The 20,935-nt window shown below is 37.9% G+C and overlaps 1 protein-coding gene across 1 annotated transcript; it reads left to right on the top strand.

Annotated features, from left to right (window-relative positions):
* The first annotated feature begins 354 nt into the window (after positions 1 to 354).
* On the top strand, positions 355 to 20,696 carry LOC121372655. The gene is made up of 4 exons (XM_041499096.1): positions 355 to 388; positions 10,882 to 10,922; positions 19,401 to 19,520; positions 20,461 to 20,696. The coding sequence occupies exons 2-4, from the start codon at positions 10,884 to 10,886 to the stop codon at positions 20,632 to 20,634; spliced, it is 333 nt and encodes a 110-aa protein (XP_041355030.1). The 5' UTR covers positions 355 to 388; positions 10,882 to 10,883; the 3' UTR covers positions 20,635 to 20,696.
* The last annotated feature ends 239 nt before the right edge of the window (positions 20,697 to 20,935 follow it).

The raw sequence follows: 20,935 nt of genomic DNA on the forward strand, positions 1-20,935 counted from the left end.
AGCGAACAAAATGGCAGAGGTAATGGGGTGAGAAGCCGGATATCGTATTAATACCTAAACTAATAACCATATTTCAAACATTGTAATATATTAATCGTCACTATATTATGGAAGAAATAATTGTTTATTGCAAAAAAAAACTATAAAATTATTTATATAGAAAATAATTTTATAGGTGTTTTTTTGCAATAAAGTGATTCAAAGTGGGAACTATATTCTGGAAAGACCTGACATCCAATAACCTCTTATTGTTCGCTGTCTTCACAGCGGATAGAAAAGTTCGCTGGGTTTATTTCAGTGTTACGCGCCCTTCATTGGAACGAAACCGCCGAAGTTGTCCGTCATGATAAAAACCAACTTTAACTCAAAATATGATTAATTTTATTTGGTAAGTACAATTCATTGGTTTAATTGATGAAAATTAAATAAAATTTTCATCAAATGCAATACAGGTTTTGATGATGAGTTTGGTATGTGCTTTGTGGTGATATTTTCAAAACATGAACATCGTAAATTCTCTTCGGGACGTGTCTTACCTTTACTCTTTATATATGTAACTATAGCATTTGTATTACGGACCGGCCTCGGTGGCGTCATGGCAGGCCATCGGTCTACAGGCTGGTAGGTACTGGGTTCGGATCCTAGTCGAGGCATGGAATTTTTAATCCAGATACCGATTCCAAACCCTGAGTGAGTGCTCCGCAAGGCTCAATGGGTAGGTGTAAACCACTTGCACCGACCAGTGATCCATAACTGGTTCAACAAAGGCCATGGTTTGTGCTATCCTGCCTGTGGGAAGCGCAAATAAAAGATCCCTTGCTGCCTGTCGTAAAAGAGTATCCTATGTGGCGACAGCGGGTTTCCTCTAAAAAAATCTGTGTGGTCCTTAACCATAATTATGTCTAACGCCATATAACCGTAAATAAAATGTGTTGAGTGCGTCGTTAAATAAAACACTTCTTTCTTTCTTTGTATTACGGGTTTCTGTTCGGTGGTACCTGTGGTACAGGGAAGGGTTTCTTATCAATTATTGGCCGTCATTGAGGGCAATATCATGTTTTATGGACCGAAGAAATTGATATTGACCGAGGCCAACGGCCTCGGTCAATATCAATTTCTTCGGTCCATAAAACATAATATTGCCCGAAATGTGGTCAATAATTGTTTTATTACATAATGTCATCCATAAGACTCGTACATTCCTGCTTTGTTTATCAGAATCGAAATACGCCAACGCTTATAATTTCCCCGCAATGCGTTAAAACTGATGGCATTTAGTGACGTCACATAATCCTGTGACGTTGTATGACACGCAGAGGAATGCGGAAATAAACAGTTGAAACATTACCAAGATAAAAAATCAAATTCGAGACATTATAACCAGCAAAAATGCCAAAATCATATTACTAGCAAAAAAAAACACAAAATGTGATAAATCTGAACATACATTTATACTGAACAGTTACCGATTACCTTCAAATTCATTTTTATTTGTAACATAAAATCCTGAGAGTGCCGATTCCAACTGCATTTTGATGTATCATGTACATTTCTAAATCTGCGATATATTCCATACACAATTTTACGATTACTGACCTTGTTTTTGTCGCATTTGCGGAATTAAACTCGGTATGATTAAAGATGTTATCTTTTTGCTGAAGGACAGCAAAGCATTTTGTCACAAGTTTTGCTTGTTTACATTAGAATTAGCAGTTGACGTTGCATTACGTTACCTACTCATTTATTGGATAGAATTTTGTCTCATCTTTATTTTCATTGGTCAGGGCAGTATCACTTTTGATGGACCGATGAGACTGTCTCAGGGCAATATCACTATTTACTGACGGTCATGTGACTGGTTTTTGACCAATAAGAATACAGATATATTTTCATTATGTAATAAATCCCATGATGCCCATTTACGTGTCCCGTACTGTGAATTCGACACCACATACCTTGCAACGATGGACCTTCCCTTGCCGATAGTTTATGGTCGCTTCTTGATGCTAATGTAATCCCACGTACCTTGCAAATCCACTTATTCCTTGAACCAGTATCTGGCTCCTCATCCATTCATTTATTGCTTCTATAATTTCCATGATCTGTAAAATAAAGAAAATGTATGTTTGTATGTATATAATTGTGTGTGTGTGTGTGTGTGTGTGTGTATAAAAGGTAGGGGAGAGCGGGGATGGTTCGGACAGTTTTTACCGAACCCTTTGTAAAACTTGAGCAGTAGTATATATGAAGGTCAAACTATTATTGTGGTAAAGCTTGACATCCCTGCTATATACAATTGTGCTGCTAAGCCATTGTGTTTAATACTGATCAAGATATAACATGGTTTTATAAATTTTCAAAATGTCCGATCCATCCCCTATAGTGGGGATACATCGAACAAATTATGCAGCATATCAGAACAGAATCTAATTTGATCTCCAATGAAAATTTTAATGAAAATTTAGTACATAATGTGTGATAATCTAGATGTGAACATTACTGAGATGATTTTCAACTGTTCAGTATGTGAATGTTCATAAAACGAAACATTCATTATAGCTTGGAAGTCTCATAGTCATTTCACGAAACCTGCCATTTCAACGAATGTTTAGTCCACTGAATGACACACCAAATTTCAGGTATCCACTAAGCCTTTTATTGGCTACAGTTAATGGTTTTGGCAGTATGACTTTTATTTGGTTTATATTTACAGCTGCTAGATCTTTAACATTTGGGAAAATGAAAGAATCAAGAACTTTTGCTGATTTTCTCAAATAAGAAATGTCAAAGTCATTGACTTCATTTTTGTTGCTAGTTATCTGCCCAATGTAGTGTATCTTCTTATCAAATTCAACTAGAACAAACTCCTCAATGTGTGGATCCCTGTCAACTGGCGTGTCATCCAGTGGTACTGTAAAATCCTCATCAGAGTATTCTGATTCATGATCAACACTGTTGCTATCATGATCATCACATTTTTTCTTCTTTGGAATAGGCACTTCTGTCTGTTGCAATAATGCATTTACCGCGCTTTCGTCCCCTTTGGTTCTTTTTCTTTCTATTGGGAGCTTTAGGATAAACAGCAATATCATATTTCCAGGGATAATAACCCACTGGGTTTTCCTTTTATACCTTCTGGGCATTATTTTTCAAACATCAATATGTGACAGAATGCTGTAAAAGACAGATAGAAATGTATTATTTAATGATACACTGCACATTTTAATTAGGCCTACAGTTTAATTAGATCTGACTTTCTCATGGGTAATACATGAGAGAATTAACCAACTGCCACCTTGCCATGGGTTGCTATTTTTTTTATTAGCAATTAGCAACAAAGTACATACCACATTTTTGTTAAAAGTACCATGAAACCTCACTGACAGCACGGTACATACACCACAGGTTCGTCATTTATTACAACAGTAGTCCACGGTGTGAGGCACACACAAAACCAAATCTTGCATGCCCAATGAGGGAAATGGTTTGGACACCAAAGGGGTAGGTTCGTCCATCTGTCCGAAAACTACCCCAGGATATTCTTGGAATCATATACAAAATGGAGGCACACACAAAATATCACGGTGTAATGACTTAATCTTGCATGCTAAAAATGAAGTTTGTGTAAATCGGTGTCTTAGTAAAACATATGTATTTATATGATCTTTTGTATGTTTCTGAAATACTTAGCTAACAAACCGTTACTTTTTGCATTAATAAAAAATAGCCGATGTATCAAAGTTGTGAAAAATCAACAAAATCCATACTCACCTAAACAAATGCCACTCTTTACTTCATTTAAAACATGGTGTAAAGACAACTTCTTGGAGATGTTTTCAGCCAATTAGGTTCCTTGTATCAGCTGTCATTTAAGAAGAGAGGATGCCCAGACCATCCCTCTGTCCGAACCATCCCCGCTCTCCCCTATATGTAGTGTTCATGTTTAATTCGGTTCATGGATATATTCTACGTGTGACGAAACCGAACACTACACTAACACAAAAACATACACCAATTGTAAAAGTGGCATCAGTTGTAAAACTGTCATGACAAACCCGTTAACTAGGATTCCTGACAGCATTCTTTAAAACTTCTTATAACATTAAATTAAAGACTGTCACTGCGACAAGAATGGTTGTATTTTGCGAATAACTAAAGATTACATAAACATTTTAAACTAAGTAATTTGCTTATTAATTCTCGTACGAAAGTATTATAAAAGTCGAATTTTTACCGATAACTAGTAAACATTGAATAAACATTAAATGATTTATGCATTAAAGGGACATTCCTGAGTTTGCTACATTGTAAGATGTTTCCGACTAAAGTAGTGTCGGAAATAGAATAAAAATGATTTTCGTCAATTATTTCTTTCATATTAAACTGACAAGTAAATATTTTGTAAATACCTATTTAATGATACTCTACCTAATTTAGCATTTACTTGTTTTGGCTCTCATTTATCTACATGATGGTGTTTACTCTTGAAATTAAAAGAAATATGTCAGTAAACAGGTGATTTGTGCACTTTATTGGAACAGACTATAACAAATTATGGTCAAAGTGTCAATTTCATTGCTATTACAATATGTGAGGGAGTGTTTCTGATGACGGTTTACCCCTATTCCCCTCCAAAACTAAATATTTGTAGACATTTTCAAGTAACTTTTGAGCAAAACTACCAAGAATCATTTTGAGTTTATGATCTATTATACCGGAATTAAAGGTGCTAGCTCAAAGTTGCATAATGACAGCTATTGCAAATCATGTTTTTATTAAATTTAGCTTTAACATTTAAAAACTACACTTTTAATTATATGCCCATAAATGATTATAGGAAATAATTTAATATTTTTATTGGAGAATCTTTATCACAAACAGATAATTTCAAGTGTAAACACCACCTTGTATATCCATGAGAGTAAATGCTAAATTAGGTAGACTATCGTTAAATAGATATTTACAAAATATTTACTTGTCTGTTTAATATGTAAGAAATAATCGACGAGAATCATTTTTATTCTATTTCCGACAGTACTATAATAAAATATTTCTCCGATTAAACTTAGAGGAGACCAGGGTTGGTTGTCACACTTTTTATGTAGATGACGTTTTTAAATTTGTAAAACATTATTGTCAATATATATCCCTCCCTGGTTTTAGCGCTATATATCGGCAATATATTGTAAAAGTAAAGTTGGCCCAGGTTAATTCAAAGTACAACATATTGACCATTAAAACATATAACAATTGTGAGACAACCTGCCCCATTATGAAGTTGGTTGTCACGGGACCTGGGGTTGGTTGTCACTATATCTTGCCATGTGTGCAAATGAGGTAATTATTATAATTACCTGTATATATCAGATGTCCTTGTTAGTAATTCTTCAGATAACCACTAAGCAACTGCACTGTCTTGGACAGACAGCACAGATAGCTGATATATGTGTCAGGGACAGCGTGCATGAACAGTATTTGGAAATAAGCATGAACACACATTAAAACGAAAGGAAGGTAAAACTTTGCTTCCACATTTCATAATAAAAACATTTTATTAATCAAAATTAAGTTACTAGTGTTAAGCAAGATCAAGCATGGCCTAACGTAGGCTATAGTTACTTCTTTTTGTTAAAGCCTATAGGCCTACTCTAAATATATACAAGGAATTTTCACATTTCATTACTCTATATGGAATTTTCAGTTTCATTGCATAAAATAGCTTGCTTTATTAAACAACAATGACAAAATAACACTTTCTTAAAAATAATTCATTAAAAACAATCAAACAAGAAAACCCTGTAGGGGCACAATGCATTAACAATGTTAGAAATTCTGTTATCACCAGAGTCGCGTGAATCGCAGTTATGGCAAATATAGAGTTTCTCTCCTCATGTGCACCTATTGTGGGCTCACATGTTGCAATCTATACATTGGACCCAAACCTCTCTTGGTCTGCTGCTAGAATAGGGTTCCATACAAACAAGACAAAAACATTCATCTTCCTCTTCAGAAGAGTCGGAAGGTGCCTGGTGTATACCTTTTGTCTTCTTACCACATTTGGAAGTTGAGTAGAGTATCGTTTTTACTTTTTTGGGAGAACATGGTCGTTTTTCTTTTCTGCCTGAAGCGCATTTGTATTGGTGTGTCCGTTAAGATTGCAGTTGTTCTTTTACGACTTGTTTTCTTCACACCTTTTCTAGCTGGAGCTTTCGGTAGTGGTCTCAGATCTTCTGGTAAAGTTGCAGTTTCATTTGGAATGGAGTTAAGAGACGGCCTATTAAGTGGGACATCAGAGGCAGCACTGGGTTCTACCATACTGGAGCCATTACCACCGTTGCTGGAAGATGTGCTGGGTCCATCGTTAGTAACCATAAGACATCCATCATCAGTGTCTGCAGCTGGGGTATTAGGTGCAGGCATTGGACGGTCTGTGACATACTCTGGAGCAAATTCAGAATCTGAAAACACATCTCTGTTGTATGGGAATATTCCAGCTACCTTAAACCCAGCCTGAACATTGTTTGCTGTTGCAGCAAGAGGATACGTTATTGCCACTATACCAGGTATATCATAAATTGTCATTGTTTGTCCTGGGTGACTTAGCATCAGAAGCAGTATTGATATATCTTTTGAGTGGTCCATATACTGATCTGTCAAGTGGTTGCAACCTATGTGAGCAGTGAGGTGGAAATGATATCATAGTGATACCATTTTCTTGGCATAGTTCAGACCATCAATGGAAAGATGTGACTCGTGGTTATCTAAGAGCAATAAGCATGTTTTTTTCATGGAGCACTTGGAATATTCCACAAAATGTTTCAGGAAATCTAGGAAGTTGTCCTCCTTCATCCATCCGGATGGATTAACACAACCTTGACTTCCAGTCGGTCCATTTGCTACGAAATGTTCCCGAAAATTAATGCGAGGAAAAATAAAAAATGGAGGAATACTATTTCCTGTTGCTGAAACAGCACACGCAAGAGTAACAAGCGTGCCCTCCCCCCCCCCCCCCCCCCAGATGTTGTAACACCCGTTTCATCCATATTCCATATATCACCAGGTCCAAAGTTGTACCGCTTCAAAACATTTGACGAATTATCAAAGAATGCACCAACATTTGTTTTGTTAAAACTGCTAGCTCGTGCCAAGACTTGGATGGCGTTTAAGAAACCCTGTGAACCACTCGGCACTTGCGTGCTCCACATCAGACCAAGTGTGGTGGATTTTCAACTTGTTAGCCACTGCCAATTGATAAGCCAGTTTTCTTATTTCTTTAGGTGAAAGACCATGGTATATATCCGAAGCCTTTTTGATATAGTCGACCAGATTTTCTTTCCAATTCTGCCGTGAATACCAATCTATTTTGAATGTATCCAACTGACGACACAGGTAGTGTTGTTTCCGTCGATCTCTTCTTAAGTAAACATTCTACAGTAGCGGGCTAAAGTCCGATAATTAATCCCTATGTCTTTTGCAGTTTCCTTTATGGACCTTTTGTACAATTTCACCTGTCTGACCGCTCTAAGCATGACATCCGGCGAGGTCAATCCTTTCCCTGTTTTCTTTTGAAATTTCGAACCATTGTGTAACTAAAAAACAAAAACATTAAAAAATATTGGTAAAAACATAAATATCACACGCACGCGCACACACACACTTTTCAGATAAACGCATTTGTTAAAGGGACATTCCTGAGTTTGTTACATTGTAAGATGTTTCTGACTAATAAAATATTTCTACGATTAAACTTACATATTAAAGGGACATTCCTGAGTTTTCTGCAATGTTTAAGATGTTATCGACTAACAGACACTTTTTGACGACTAATTACATATCAAATATATTTTTCTGCATAAAATATTAGTGGCTGTATATTAAACGTTTTTCTGATCATACTAATATTTGTAGTAGGTTAAATTTCATTTTATTTCCTAAAAACTATTTTTTCGTACGTACGAAATTATTTTAAGACAAACTCCAGTTTGGGCTTCTTACAAATATTAAGACGACCAAAAACACATTGAATATACAGACACTGATATTCTAAACAAGAAAATATATTTAATATGTATGTTTAATCGTAGAAATATTGTATTAGTGGAAAACATAATCTATAAAAATGAAATATATTTAATATGTATGTTTAATCGTAGAAATATTGTATTAGTGGAAAACATAATCTATAAAAATGCATTTTATGATACAATGCATGAATACATAATACATTTGCATTAACGGGGTTGGTTGTCACATGTGACCCCTGTCATTGTGTGACAACCTGCCCCACAACGACCCATGGACAACAATTATTGTCTGCCTGGCTGATGTAGTTGTCTTGGGCTTCTACACTTGCACAATAAGAAGTATACTCCAGTCTCTGTTTAACTTTGTAATAATTTGTAATAATCTCAAACAAAACGTATTACTAGTTAGAACTGTGATATAACAACATGCAGAACAAAACTTTACTTACAGTATAAAAATATCTGCAAATTGCCAAATCTCTTCAAAGTATCACGTCTTCTCTGTAGTTTAAATATAGCGGGTTTAAAACATTTCAAGGGCTATAACTCCGTTAGTTATATACGATTATGTTGTTTATTTGGAAAGTTATGGCCCTTGTGACAACCAACCCATGTGACAACCAACCCCGGTCTCCCCTACATATTAAATATATTTTCTTGTTTAGAATATCAGTGTCTGTATATTTAATGTTTTTCTGGTCGTCTTAATATTTGTAAGAAACCCAAACTGGATTTTGTCTTCAAATAATTTCGTACGTACGAAATTTTTTATTTTAGGAAATAAAATGAAATTTAACCTACTACAAATATTAGAACGATCAGAAACACGTTTAATATAGGCTACAGCCACTAATATATTATGCAGAAACATATATTTGATATGTAATTACAATCGTTAACATCTTAAAAATTGCAGCAAACTCAGGAATGTCCCTTTAAAAATCAACGCCGTAAGCGTATGTATCGGTCCTACCGGACCTGGGGCGATGACGAGACATTCCAGTTTACTGATAACGGTGCCAAAGCCTATAGTAGTCGTTCCCACATATCAATATCAATAAGGGGTAGGGCTTGGGGTGACTCGGGCTATGGGGTCATATACGTGATGTACGTGCATATTTAGTGCATGGGGAATTGTGAGCTCTGCAACCATAGTATTGGATATTGTGAAAGAAAAAAAAAACATTTCCACGTGCTGACTTCAAATAGTGCGTTTTGTCAGCTTCAGAATTGCATCATGTCATGTCCACTAGCTAATGAATAAGGTTACAATGAAACATAACATTGTCTTATTCAATAAATTAATATTATGAAAAATATGTGCTAAGAGGTTGTTGTTTTGTTTTGTTGGGTGGGGTTTTTTTTTGTGGGGGTTATTTGTTGTTGTTTTGTTTTGTTTGTTTGTTGTTGGGGGGGTTTGTTGTTGTTGTTTTTTGTGTGTTTTTTGGGGGGGTTGGTTTTTGAAGAGAATAGTTGTCCTTGCCGACGAAGTTTAAATCTAATATTGAGAGTTTTTAGATTTCCTGTATTTACTGGGTATTTACCGTGATGGTATATATAAATTACTTATGTGAAGCACATCAGTGTGATTCTAGCTCCATAGTTATTATCCATGCATATTTACGGTTTCTGTCTTTTTCCCTTGAATACATTAAATATTGATATAAGGCGTAAAAAAAAAAAAAATGTGTTTCCGGTTTCCCGACCGACCCTAATTTTGCGCTGCGACCCTAACAAATTTTGACTACCAAAAAAACCCCCCACCAACATCTATCGCGATTTTTGCAGACAGGTTATATGCAGTATGTCAAGAACACGGTTTAAAAAAAAAAAAACGTTCCTACCTACCTACCCTATTTTTTCCAGAGATGAAACCTGAAACACACATATTATTTTTGTTGGCCTAATGACAGTCTTACTTGCTGCCAATCTTTTTCAAAGTAAAGTTTGTTTTGTTTACCGACACCACTAGAGCATATCGATGTATTAATGATCGTGTATTGCTTGTGAAACATTTGGTAATGTTGAGTCTTGGAGAAGAAACCCGCTACATTTTTCCATTAGTAACAAAGGATCTTTTATGTGCACCATCCCAAAAACAGGATAGCTCATACCACGGTCTTTGAAATACCAGTCGTGGTGTACTGGCTGAAACGATAAATGGCCCCACCGACGGGGATCGATCCTAGACCAAGTAGTTTGGTCGCAATTACTTACGGAGTATAAGTCACATGGTAAAACCTAAGCAGTACTTAATTAAAGGGACATTCCTGAGTTTGCTGCAGTTTGTAAGATGTTATTGACTAACAGACTTTATAACGACTGTAATTACATATCAAATATTTTTTTATGCCTAAAATATTAGTGTCTGTATATTAAACGTGTTTCTGATCGTATTTGTACTAGGTTAAATTTCGTTTTATTTTCTAAAAATATATTTTTGTCTTACGTACGGAATTATTTGAAAACAAAATCTAGTTTTGGCTTCTTACAAATATTAAGACGACCAGAAACACATTGAATATACAGACACTGATATTCTAAATAAAAATATATATTTAATATGTAAGTTTAATCGTAGAAATATTTTATTATTTATCAGGAATATCCCTTTAATATCTAGGGACCTAATTCACTAAACTCTCGCAACTTTGCGATATCACAGGGCAATGCAAAAAGACTTGCAAATAGGATGTTTTGTTGTTTAGTAAAGCCTAAGAGACCTTTGTGAATTAGGCCTCTGGTGTATAGCTGTACAAAAATTGTTATCTCTGACATTAATATTAGCAGGTCGAGACACGTCGTGTGAAATTTTCCACATGTTTTTTTTTTCTCTGCTGATTTTCGTTCTTTTCAGATATGTCGACACTTCTGGTGTGCGCTTTTCTTTTCTTCTCGGTAAGGTATTTTGACATTAGAGACGAACGTGTATATTATTGACATTAAAAATGCATCCATTCATTCAGCCCAGTGGTAAAGCCCGTCGGTGGGCCCATTGGGCTATTTCTCGTTCCATTCATTTATTTTAAAGAAGGACCCTCCTCCTCAGTGTGAACACTGTCAGTGTACACTGACTGTGCGGCACATTTTGGTGGAGTGTGATCATCTCAAGCCGACAAGAAATGATATATTTGGCAAAAGAAATGTTTTGGAATCATTTAAATTCCATCCAATGTTAATTGTAAAGTTTTTAAAACACTTTGACTTCTATACAAAATTTTAAGATATACTTAACTTGATTTTATATATTGTATTATACTTCCCCCCCCCCCCCCCCCACAGCTCCTTACACTGTGGTTTTACATGAGTGTATATAAATATGTTCATATACTTACCATTTGTGACACCCAATAGCCGATATGTATTTTTGTGCTGGGGTGTCGTTAAACAAACATTCAATCAATCAATCAATCAATCAATCAATTTCTCGTTCCAGCCAGTGCATGACGATTGGCATATCAAAGGCCGTGGTATGTACTATCCTGTGTGGAATAGTGCATATAAAAGATCACTTGCTGCTAATCGAAAACAGTAGCCCATGAAGTGGCGACAGCGGGTTTCCTCTCTCAATATCGGTGTGGTCCTTAACCGTATGTCTGACGCCATATAATCGTAAATAAAATGTGTTGAGTGCGTCGTTAAATAAAATATTTCCTTCCATTCATTCAGCCCAGTGGTAAAGCGCTCGGTTGATGCGCGATCGGTCTGTTATCCATCCCCGTCGGTGAGACCATTGGGCCATTTCTCGTTCCAGCCAGTGCACCACGACTGGTCTATCAAAGGCCGTGGTATGTGCTATCCTCTGTGGGATTGCGCATATAAAAGATCCCCTTGCTTCTAATTGAAAAGACTATCCCATAAAGTGGCGACAGCGGGTTTCCTCTCTCATTATCTGTGTGGTCCTTAACCATATGTTCGACGCCATATAACCGTAAATAAAATGTGTTGAGTGCGTCGTTAAATAAAATATTTCCTTCCATTCATTCAGCCCAGTGGTAAAGCGCTCGGTTGATGCGCGGTCGGTCTGTTATCCATCCCTGTCGGTGAGACCATTGGGCCATTTCTCGTTCCAGCCAGTGCACCACGACTGGTCTATCAAAGGCCGTGGTATGTGCTATCCTCTGTGGGATTGCGCATATAAAAGATCCCCTTGCTGCTAATTGAAAAGACTAGCCCATAAAGTGGCGACAGCGGGTTTCCCTCTCATTATCTGTGTGGTCCTTAACCATATGTTCGACGCCATATAACCGTAAATAAAATGTGTTCAGTGCGTCGTTAAATAAAATATTTTCTTCTATCCATTCAATTTAATGAAGGAAAGAAATGTTTTATTTAACGACGCACTGAACACATTTTATTTACGGTTATATGACGTCGGACATGTGGTTAAGAACCACACAAATATTAAGGGAGGAAAGCCGCTGTCGCCACTTCATGGGCTACTCTTTTCGATTTGCAGCAAGGGGTCTTTTTATATGCACCATCTCACAGACAGAATAGCACATACCACGGCCTTTGATATATCAGTCGTGGTATCCTAGCTGGTGCGAGAAAGGGCCCATTGACAGGGATCGATCCCAAACCAACCGCGCATCAAGCGAGCGCTTTACCACTGGACTACGTCTGTCCCCTCAATTTAATTAATGATCTAAACTATTGTTTCCGTTGTCAGTCATTGAGGTTCTATGACTATGGTTATGTACCTCATGTGATATTTGTTTGACAAGATGGAACATGGCCCATGGTCATAAAACGTTTTAGAGTCTAGACTCAGTCTCAAATGACATCACACACATGCAATTTGTATGACGTTGCCACAAATATAAAGTATCATACTATTAGAGTCTAGACTCAGTCTCAAATGACATCACACACATGCAATTTGTATGACGTTGCCACGAATATAAAGTATCATACTATTAGAGTCTAGACTCAGTCTCAAATGACATCACACACATGCAATTTGTATGACGTTGCCACGAATATAAAGTATCATACTATTAGAGTCTAGACTCAGTCTCAAATGACATCACACACATGCAATTTGTATGACGTTGCCACGAATATAAAGTATCATACTATTAGAGTCTGAATTCAGACTTTAAACGTTTTATAATGTGGTCATTTTAATCCACTCCCCTTTTGGGGCGCCTTGTTTGCCGTGAGGTGCGACCCGTGAAAATGGATGATGGGATCCTGGTGATTGAGTTGGGGCATACCTGCGGGTATGACTCCTGGCAATACATCACTTTGGCCCGGAGTTCAAATAGACGGGCGGTCAGGTAGGCCCGACCTGATCAATCGGCTGGTCACGCCAAGCTCGAGAGCACACAATCTTTGTTTTGTTTACATTTAGTCAAGAGCAAACATTGTTTTATATACCATATGTATTTGTTACTCTTGGGGCGGTGGCTAGGGTCAATTGGGTGATTTTGTTTTCTTAATGCCCAAGTATATCAACCATGTATCCCTGGCATGGCTGTCTGCTGGTTATCCGCAGCACCATGTTCCCTTGTTGGACTCGGTGGTGGGTGGGGGGCATGGTTGATGAACCTTTTATTCATTAAATATGGATTTAACCAAAAAATTAATTACAAATTCTGATGGGACCCTGAAAAGGGTCCACACCGAAGTTTCGGACTTCTTGTCTTCGGACGAGGAGTCCATGAAATCAAAGAAAAGTGTGAAGAAATCCAAAGTGATTTCTTCACAAAATTGGCCAAGGTTTCTTGTCATCAGTTCTACTGATGATGGGGCCTTGAACAAATTATCCCCGTTTGCCATTCAAAAGGCAATTGTTGGCTTGGCTGGTGAGCCAAAATCAGTAAAAAAAATTAAAAATGGGCTGTTGTTGAATGTTCAACCGACAAGCATTCAACTTGCCTCCTCAAGTCGACAGTTTTTTGTAACGTGCCGATTAAGGTAACTCCGCATACCTCCCTCAACTCGTCAAAGGGAGTGATCAGATGCAGAGATTTGGAAGGTGTTACTGAAGAAGAAATCTGCGAAAATTTAAGTTCTCAGGATGTTACTGCAGTGAGGAGGATAAAGGTTCGTCGAAACAATGACTTGTTACCGACGAATACTTGTATCCTCACCTTTAACGTCCCTACCCTTCCTCAATCTGTCAAAGCCGGTTACCTTAATATTCCTGTTGAACCCTTTATTCCAAACCCCTTGCGTTGCTTCAAATGCCAGCGGTTTGGCCATGGTCAGAACACATGTCGTGGAAAACTTACATGCGCTCGTTGTGGTCTATTTGACCATGACAGCAAGACATGTAAGAACGATACACTTTGTATCAACTGCAAGGGAAACCACTGTGCATACTCGCGAGAGTGTCCGCGGTGGAAGTTGGAAAAAAGAGTTCAACAGGTGAAGGTACAAAATAAACTGTCCTTCACTGATGCCAGGAGGTTGGTGGAGACAGCAACACCTACAGTCGGTGACAAGTCATATGCAGCTGCAGCTGCTGCCAAAGTCGCCACTAAAAGTGTTGCGGTCAACACAGACCTCACTTGGCATTGTGATGAAGCCAAGTACAAGAAACTGTCTGATATTGAGAAGACGCAAAAACAGGTGCAAAAAGCAGCACAAAAACAAAAAATCACACCCCAGAAAAAGGAAATTGAAACTCAAGTGTCATTGGATTTTAAAAATCCACCAAATAGGTCGAGCACTAGTCTCCCTAAGACAGGCAATGACACAAAGAAATCTCCAAAGAAAGCTACAGAAGTACTCTCTGGTAGGCTGAAAAAGATCGAATTACGTTCGGTCCCGATCAGCAATATGTATGATACTTTGGCTGATATCGGTGATGATGATATGGAGATTTCATCTCCAGATCATTGCCGATCACAAAGACCACCAGCAAAGCCAAAGATAAAACCCATACTTCCTCCCGATGGAAAATAAAGTTATCCAGTGGAACTGTCGTGGGCTTAGGCCCAATTTTGATGAATTAAGTCTTCTAATTCAAAAGTATAATCCTCTTGCAGTGTGTCTTCAGGAAACTTTCCTGAAGGATACTGACAGTATTAACATCAGAGGATTTAATCTCTACCATAAATGTCAACAGAGTGAAAACAGAGCGTCTGGGGGCGTTTCCATTATTGTAAATGAAAACATTCCCCAGAGTGAAGTCATATTAAAGTCGACTTTACAAGCTGTGGCCGTAAAGGTCACGGCTCATAAAACTATTACTCTCTGTTCAGTTTATTTACCCCCTCGAAACAATTACAATTTTAGCACTAGGGACTTTCAAGGTCTTCTTGATCAACTCCCTACTCCCTTTATTATCATGGGAGATTTTAATGCACACCACACTTTGTGGGGATGCGATGACATAAACACTAGAGGTAAACAATTAGAAGACTTAATTCTCAAAAATGACTTAATATTACTTAATGATAAAAGTCATACATACTTTCATCCTGCAAGTGGTTCTTTCACATCCATTGATTTAACCCTTTGTAGTCCATCACTTTGTCTTGATTTCTCATGGAAAGTTTGTCCAGACCCTTGTGGTAGTGACCACTTTCCAGTTATTTTGGAGAATGATGGACCTCCATCACTTGAAAGAGTTCAGAGATGGAGGTTGACGGGGGCAAACTGGGATCAATTTCGGCATCTGTGCAGCACTCGACTGCAACAAACTGCCATGACTGGTGCCGATGATCCCATGTCTTTGTTCACCTCCATCTTGAAAGATATTGCAGAGGAAACTATTCCTAAGACTTCGGCAGTACCGAAGCGTTTCAATAAACCATGGTTCAATGAGACATGCAAAGATGCAATCAAAGAGCGAAACAGGACCCTCGAGGGGTTCAAACGCGAACCTACCGGGGATAACCTGAATAGTTATCGCATTGCTCGGGCAAAGGCTCGTAAAACTATCAGACAGAGTAAGAAATCATCTTGGAGAAATTATGTCTCCAAGTTGACTTCTCAAACATCTGTGAAATCTGTCTGGAATAGGATACGTAAAATCAAGGGAAAAGAATCCAATAATACAGTTCGCCATTTGTCTGTCAATGACACGGATGTTACGTCTCATCGTGACATTGCCAATGCATTGGCAGACAGTTTCTCCCATAACTCCTCTTCTTCTTTCAGTACAGATGCTTTTACGTCTGTCAGAAATAGAGCTGAAAAGCAACCTATTAACTTTTCATCTGAAAATGTTGAAGTATACAACAGGCACTTCTCTTTGGAGGAGTTGCAGGACGCTCTACGTAGAGCCCATGATACTTCGGTAGGACCAGATGAAATACATTATCAACTCTTAAAACACTTACCTGAATCATCCTTAATGGTTCTATTAAATATCTTTAACAAAATCTGGATTTCGGGTGACTTTCCTTCTGATTGGAGAAAAGCCATTGTCATTCCTATTCCTAAGCCTGGTAAGGATCCAACAAATCCTACCAGTTATCGGCCTATTGCTTTGACAAGTTGCATTTGTAAAACCATGGAAAGAATGATCAACCGTAGACTTGTCTGGTATCTTGAGTCCCACAAATTGCTTACTAACGTGCAATGTGGGTTCAGGCCTAGACGTAGCACGGTCGATCATCTTGTTAGATTTGAAACGTTCTGTAGGGATGCTTTTATCCATAACCAGCATTTGGTATCGGTCTTTTTTGACCTCGAGAAAGCTTATGATACCACGTGGAAGTATGGGATTTTGAAAGACCTCCATGACATGGGCCTAAGAGGCCGTATGCCTGGCTTTATCTCAAATTTCTTACAGAATAGGTCTTTCAAGGTACGAGTGGGATCTACGTTATCCGATTCTCACTCCCAAGAGATGGGTGTGCCTCAAGGTAGCATCCTGTCAGTAACTTTATTTTCCGTGAAAATTAACAGCATCATCCAGTGTTTAAAACCTGGCATTGATAGCTCGTTATATGTCGACGATTTTCAGATTTGCTACAGGTCGTCCAGTATGAGTATCATTGAACGTCAGTTGCAGCTTTGTTTGAATAAACTTCAACAATGGGCAACTGACAATGGATTTCGATTCTCAAAGTCAAAAACAGTCTGTATGCATATCTGCCAGAAAAGAGGTCACCATTTAGATCCACAGCTGTTTCTGGACAAAACTCCGGTTCCAGTTGTGGAGGAGACCAAATTTCTGGGGGTTATTTTTGACAGGAGGCTATCTTTTGTTCCTCATTTACAGTATGTAAAAAAGAAGGGCTTAAAGGCCCTCAATATCTTAAAGGTTATTGGTAAGACTGAATGGGGAGCAGATCGAAAGGTTATGCTCCGACTTTATAGATCTTTAGTTCGGTCTAAACTTGATTATGGGTGCATTGTGTATGGGTCAGCACGTAAGTCTTACTTGCAAATGCTAGATCCTATACACAACCAGGGACTTAGGCTTTGTCTTGGTGCTTTCAAAACATCTCCTGTGGAGAGCTTGTACGTCGATGCACACGAACCTAGTTTGGGTGCTAGACGTGCAAAGCTTTCTCTGCAGTATGCTACAAAGATTAAATCAATGCCAAAACATCCTGCACACAATGCGGTGTTTGATAATAAATATATGAAGTTATTTGATGCGAAACCGAATGCGATTCGAACATTTGGTCTTCGCATTAAGCAGTTTTTATCAGTTTCCAACATTGATTTAACAGACATTTTGGAAACGCCTTCATATTTTATTTTGCCACCTTGGTGTATCAAACCACCAAAAATTGTATTCGATCTTGTGCATCTAAAAAAAGATCGCACAGATGCAGTTATTTATAAACAATATTTCATGGAAATCCAAGAGCGGTACTGTGATTACATTCCTGTTTACACAGACGGATCACGGGATGGGAATTCGGTGGCTTGTGCTACAGTGTTTCCATCAGACACAATAATTTCCATGAGATTGCCCGATTCAGCATCAATCTTTACTGCTGAAATTTGGGCAATCATTAAAGCCCTGGAACAGATTAAGGATTCATATGCATCCAAGTATATTATTTTTACAGACTCACTTTCCTGTCTTCAAGCTCTACAGTACATGAAATTGGAGCACCCCTTAGTTGGGATGGTGATACGAAAGTGTGTCTTTTTATCAATTGCCAATAAAGATGTTATACTGTGTTGGGTACCCAGCCATGTTGGCATTAGGGGTAACGAAAAGGCAGATGTTGCTGCCAAGTCTGCTTTGAACTTGCCCCGTGTCCATGTTGGTGTCCCCTACAGTGATTTTAAATTTCATATTAACCAATATATCTTTTCGACTTGGCAAGATGATTGGGACGGTGCGGTTGCGAATAAGCTTCATTCTGTCAAGGCAGTCCTGGGAGAGTGGCAGTCATCCTACAGGCGATGCAGGAAGGATGAAGTAGTCTTATGCCGTGCCCGCATCGGCCATACATATTTGACGCATTCATTTATTTTAAAGAAGGACCCTCCTCCTCAATGTGAACACTGTCAGTGTACACTGACTGTGCGGCACATTTTGGTGGAGTGTGATCATCTCAAGCCGACAAGAAATGATATATTTGGCAACAGAAATGTTTTGGAATCATTTAAATTCCATCCAATGTTAATTGTAAAGTTATTAAAACACTTTGACTTCTATACAAAATTTTAAGATATACTTAACTTGATTTTATATATTGTATTATACTTTCCCCCCCCCCCCCCACAGCTCCTTACACTGTGGTTTTACATGAGTGTATATAAATATGTTCATATACTTACCATTTGTGACACCCAATAGCCGATATGTATTTTTGTGCTGGGGTGTCGTTAAACAAACATTCAATCAATCAATTTTAATCCAATAATTATAATCTATAATATAATATACCAGGCCGTTCTGATCGCTTCCCCTCTTTGTCATCTGCACTGTAGGTTGCCCGCTTTGTAATTTACCCGATGTCGCAAGGATCTTTTTGCGCTCAAGTCTAGTTTACTAACGTACAACACATCGTGCTAAATACAGTGATGTGATACCTATTTTAAAATAAAAGCTGAAAATATAATTTAAAAGCTAAAATACCCATACAATATCTAAATAAAAGTACTTTTTAGCATTTCCAATCAAATCCAGTCTTTATTTTGTGAAAATTATTTTATGCAAAAAAAGTCTTTAAAATCACATCCCTGTAAATACTGCGTGCAAAGATGAATTCCATAAATACATTGTCAATGGACAGCTCGATCTTTGTCACTCTACTAATGAAGGGTGGCTATATACACGGCGTTCGGGTGTTTTTTTTTTTATTTTTTTTTTTTTTTTGGGGGGTGCAATGTAAAGCCACAACACCCCATCTAAACCTTTCCGTGCTAAGCATGGGTTACACAACTTAGTAATAATAATAATGTGCTGACTTGTGTTAAACAAATATACTTGTATTTATTTTCCAGGGCTTAATTGTAGTGTCCGGAAAACTGTCGTTGCGTGATGGCGTGCTTGTCGATATTATAGACGATTGTGATCCACATGACCCTAATTCTTGCGGATCGGACAAGTGCTGTGTCAAAGACGTGTGACATTTTATTTTATTTCATTTTTTGTTAAAAGATATCTGTTATGTCGTTCGGTACTAGATACATAGAATCTGTTGTAAATAATTTAAAGGTGGTGCGGAACTGCACTGCACAAAATATGTATAGGATTTTTCACCAAACCTCAATCGATTTGTTCCTCAGTGTGTTCTGGCCTTTAACGTAGACCTGTAGTGGTTTGTGTATCCCTGCCAGCCAGTGATATGTCTTGTATGTATTGGTCCCCTGGTGGTCCAACCGGATGGGACTGTTTCAGTTCGTCTGTCCGTCTGTCCATCCGTCTGACCCACATACAGGTTTCTGGATGGAGATATTGAGCTGATATTTGGTATTTAGCTTTATCGTGTACTATTACAGATCAAGTTTGACTTTTATCATGGTTTACCCATTTGTCACAGAGCTATGGCCATTGAACTTGGGAGATACGAAAATTTGTTTCCTGAACTATTTTTTTGCAGTGTCTCGAGATATTGAGCTGAAATTGTGTGTATAGGTTTATCATGTACTGTTGAAGATCAACTTTAATTTCTATTATGGCCCTTTAACTTGGGACATACGAATATTTGTTGGGCCCGGTAATAGACATGTATTGCTTTTAATTAGTAGTATCACAATGCATGTTGTTGTTGTTTTGGGTTTTTTTTTTGTTGTTGTTATTGTTTTGGGGGGGGGGGGAGGGTTTTGGGGGTTTTTTTTATTTGTTTCTTTGTTGTTGTTGTTGTTTTGGGGGGGGATAATTTCATAACAACATTCATCTTGAGCGAAGTCACTGCGGGCACGATATTATTATAAAGCTCAAGGCTGAGATTTAATAGATAATCCGATTCATAGCGGTCCTATTATGTGGTTATAGTCACATATGCAGCGCAGCAATTTCAGTTGAGTTACTAAATAATAATGTACATATTCTTCTTTTTAGGGTATTATGTACATCCCCGAAGCTACGGGTCCTAGACCCGCATACCGAATAGAATGTCGACCTTTGACAACCGTGGGCAGATTGTGCTATCTCCGTCACTCGACTGAAATGTGTCCGTGTGGTGCAGGACTTACATGCAAAGCATCGTCTTCGTTTTTCGGGCACTGTCACTGAAAGTTGTGGATGCTTTATGATCAGTAATTATCAAACGGTCATAAATCGACCTTTAAGATGCATTTTATTGTGTTTGTTTTGTTGTAATAGCCAAGTCTCTGCAAGTTCAATAGGACTCTTTGGTGCCTCAAGACAATATGGCAATATTGGCTTCCCGTGGGTAAATACTATGTTACATTGGCATCAAGGACAATGGAAATGTCAGGTGGTTTATCCCGTATAATGATTTCTTTTGTTTTGGATACGTGGCCGTTTTGGCATCAATCACAATGAAAAATATCTCTTCAGATGACACGATCCC

Source organism: Gigantopelta aegis, chromosome 4 (genome assembly GCF_016097555.1).
Source record: "Gigantopelta aegis isolate Gae_Host chromosome 4, Gae_host_genome, whole genome shotgun sequence".
NCBI lineage: Eukaryota > Metazoa > Mollusca > Gastropoda > Neomphalida > Peltospiridae > Gigantopelta > Gigantopelta aegis.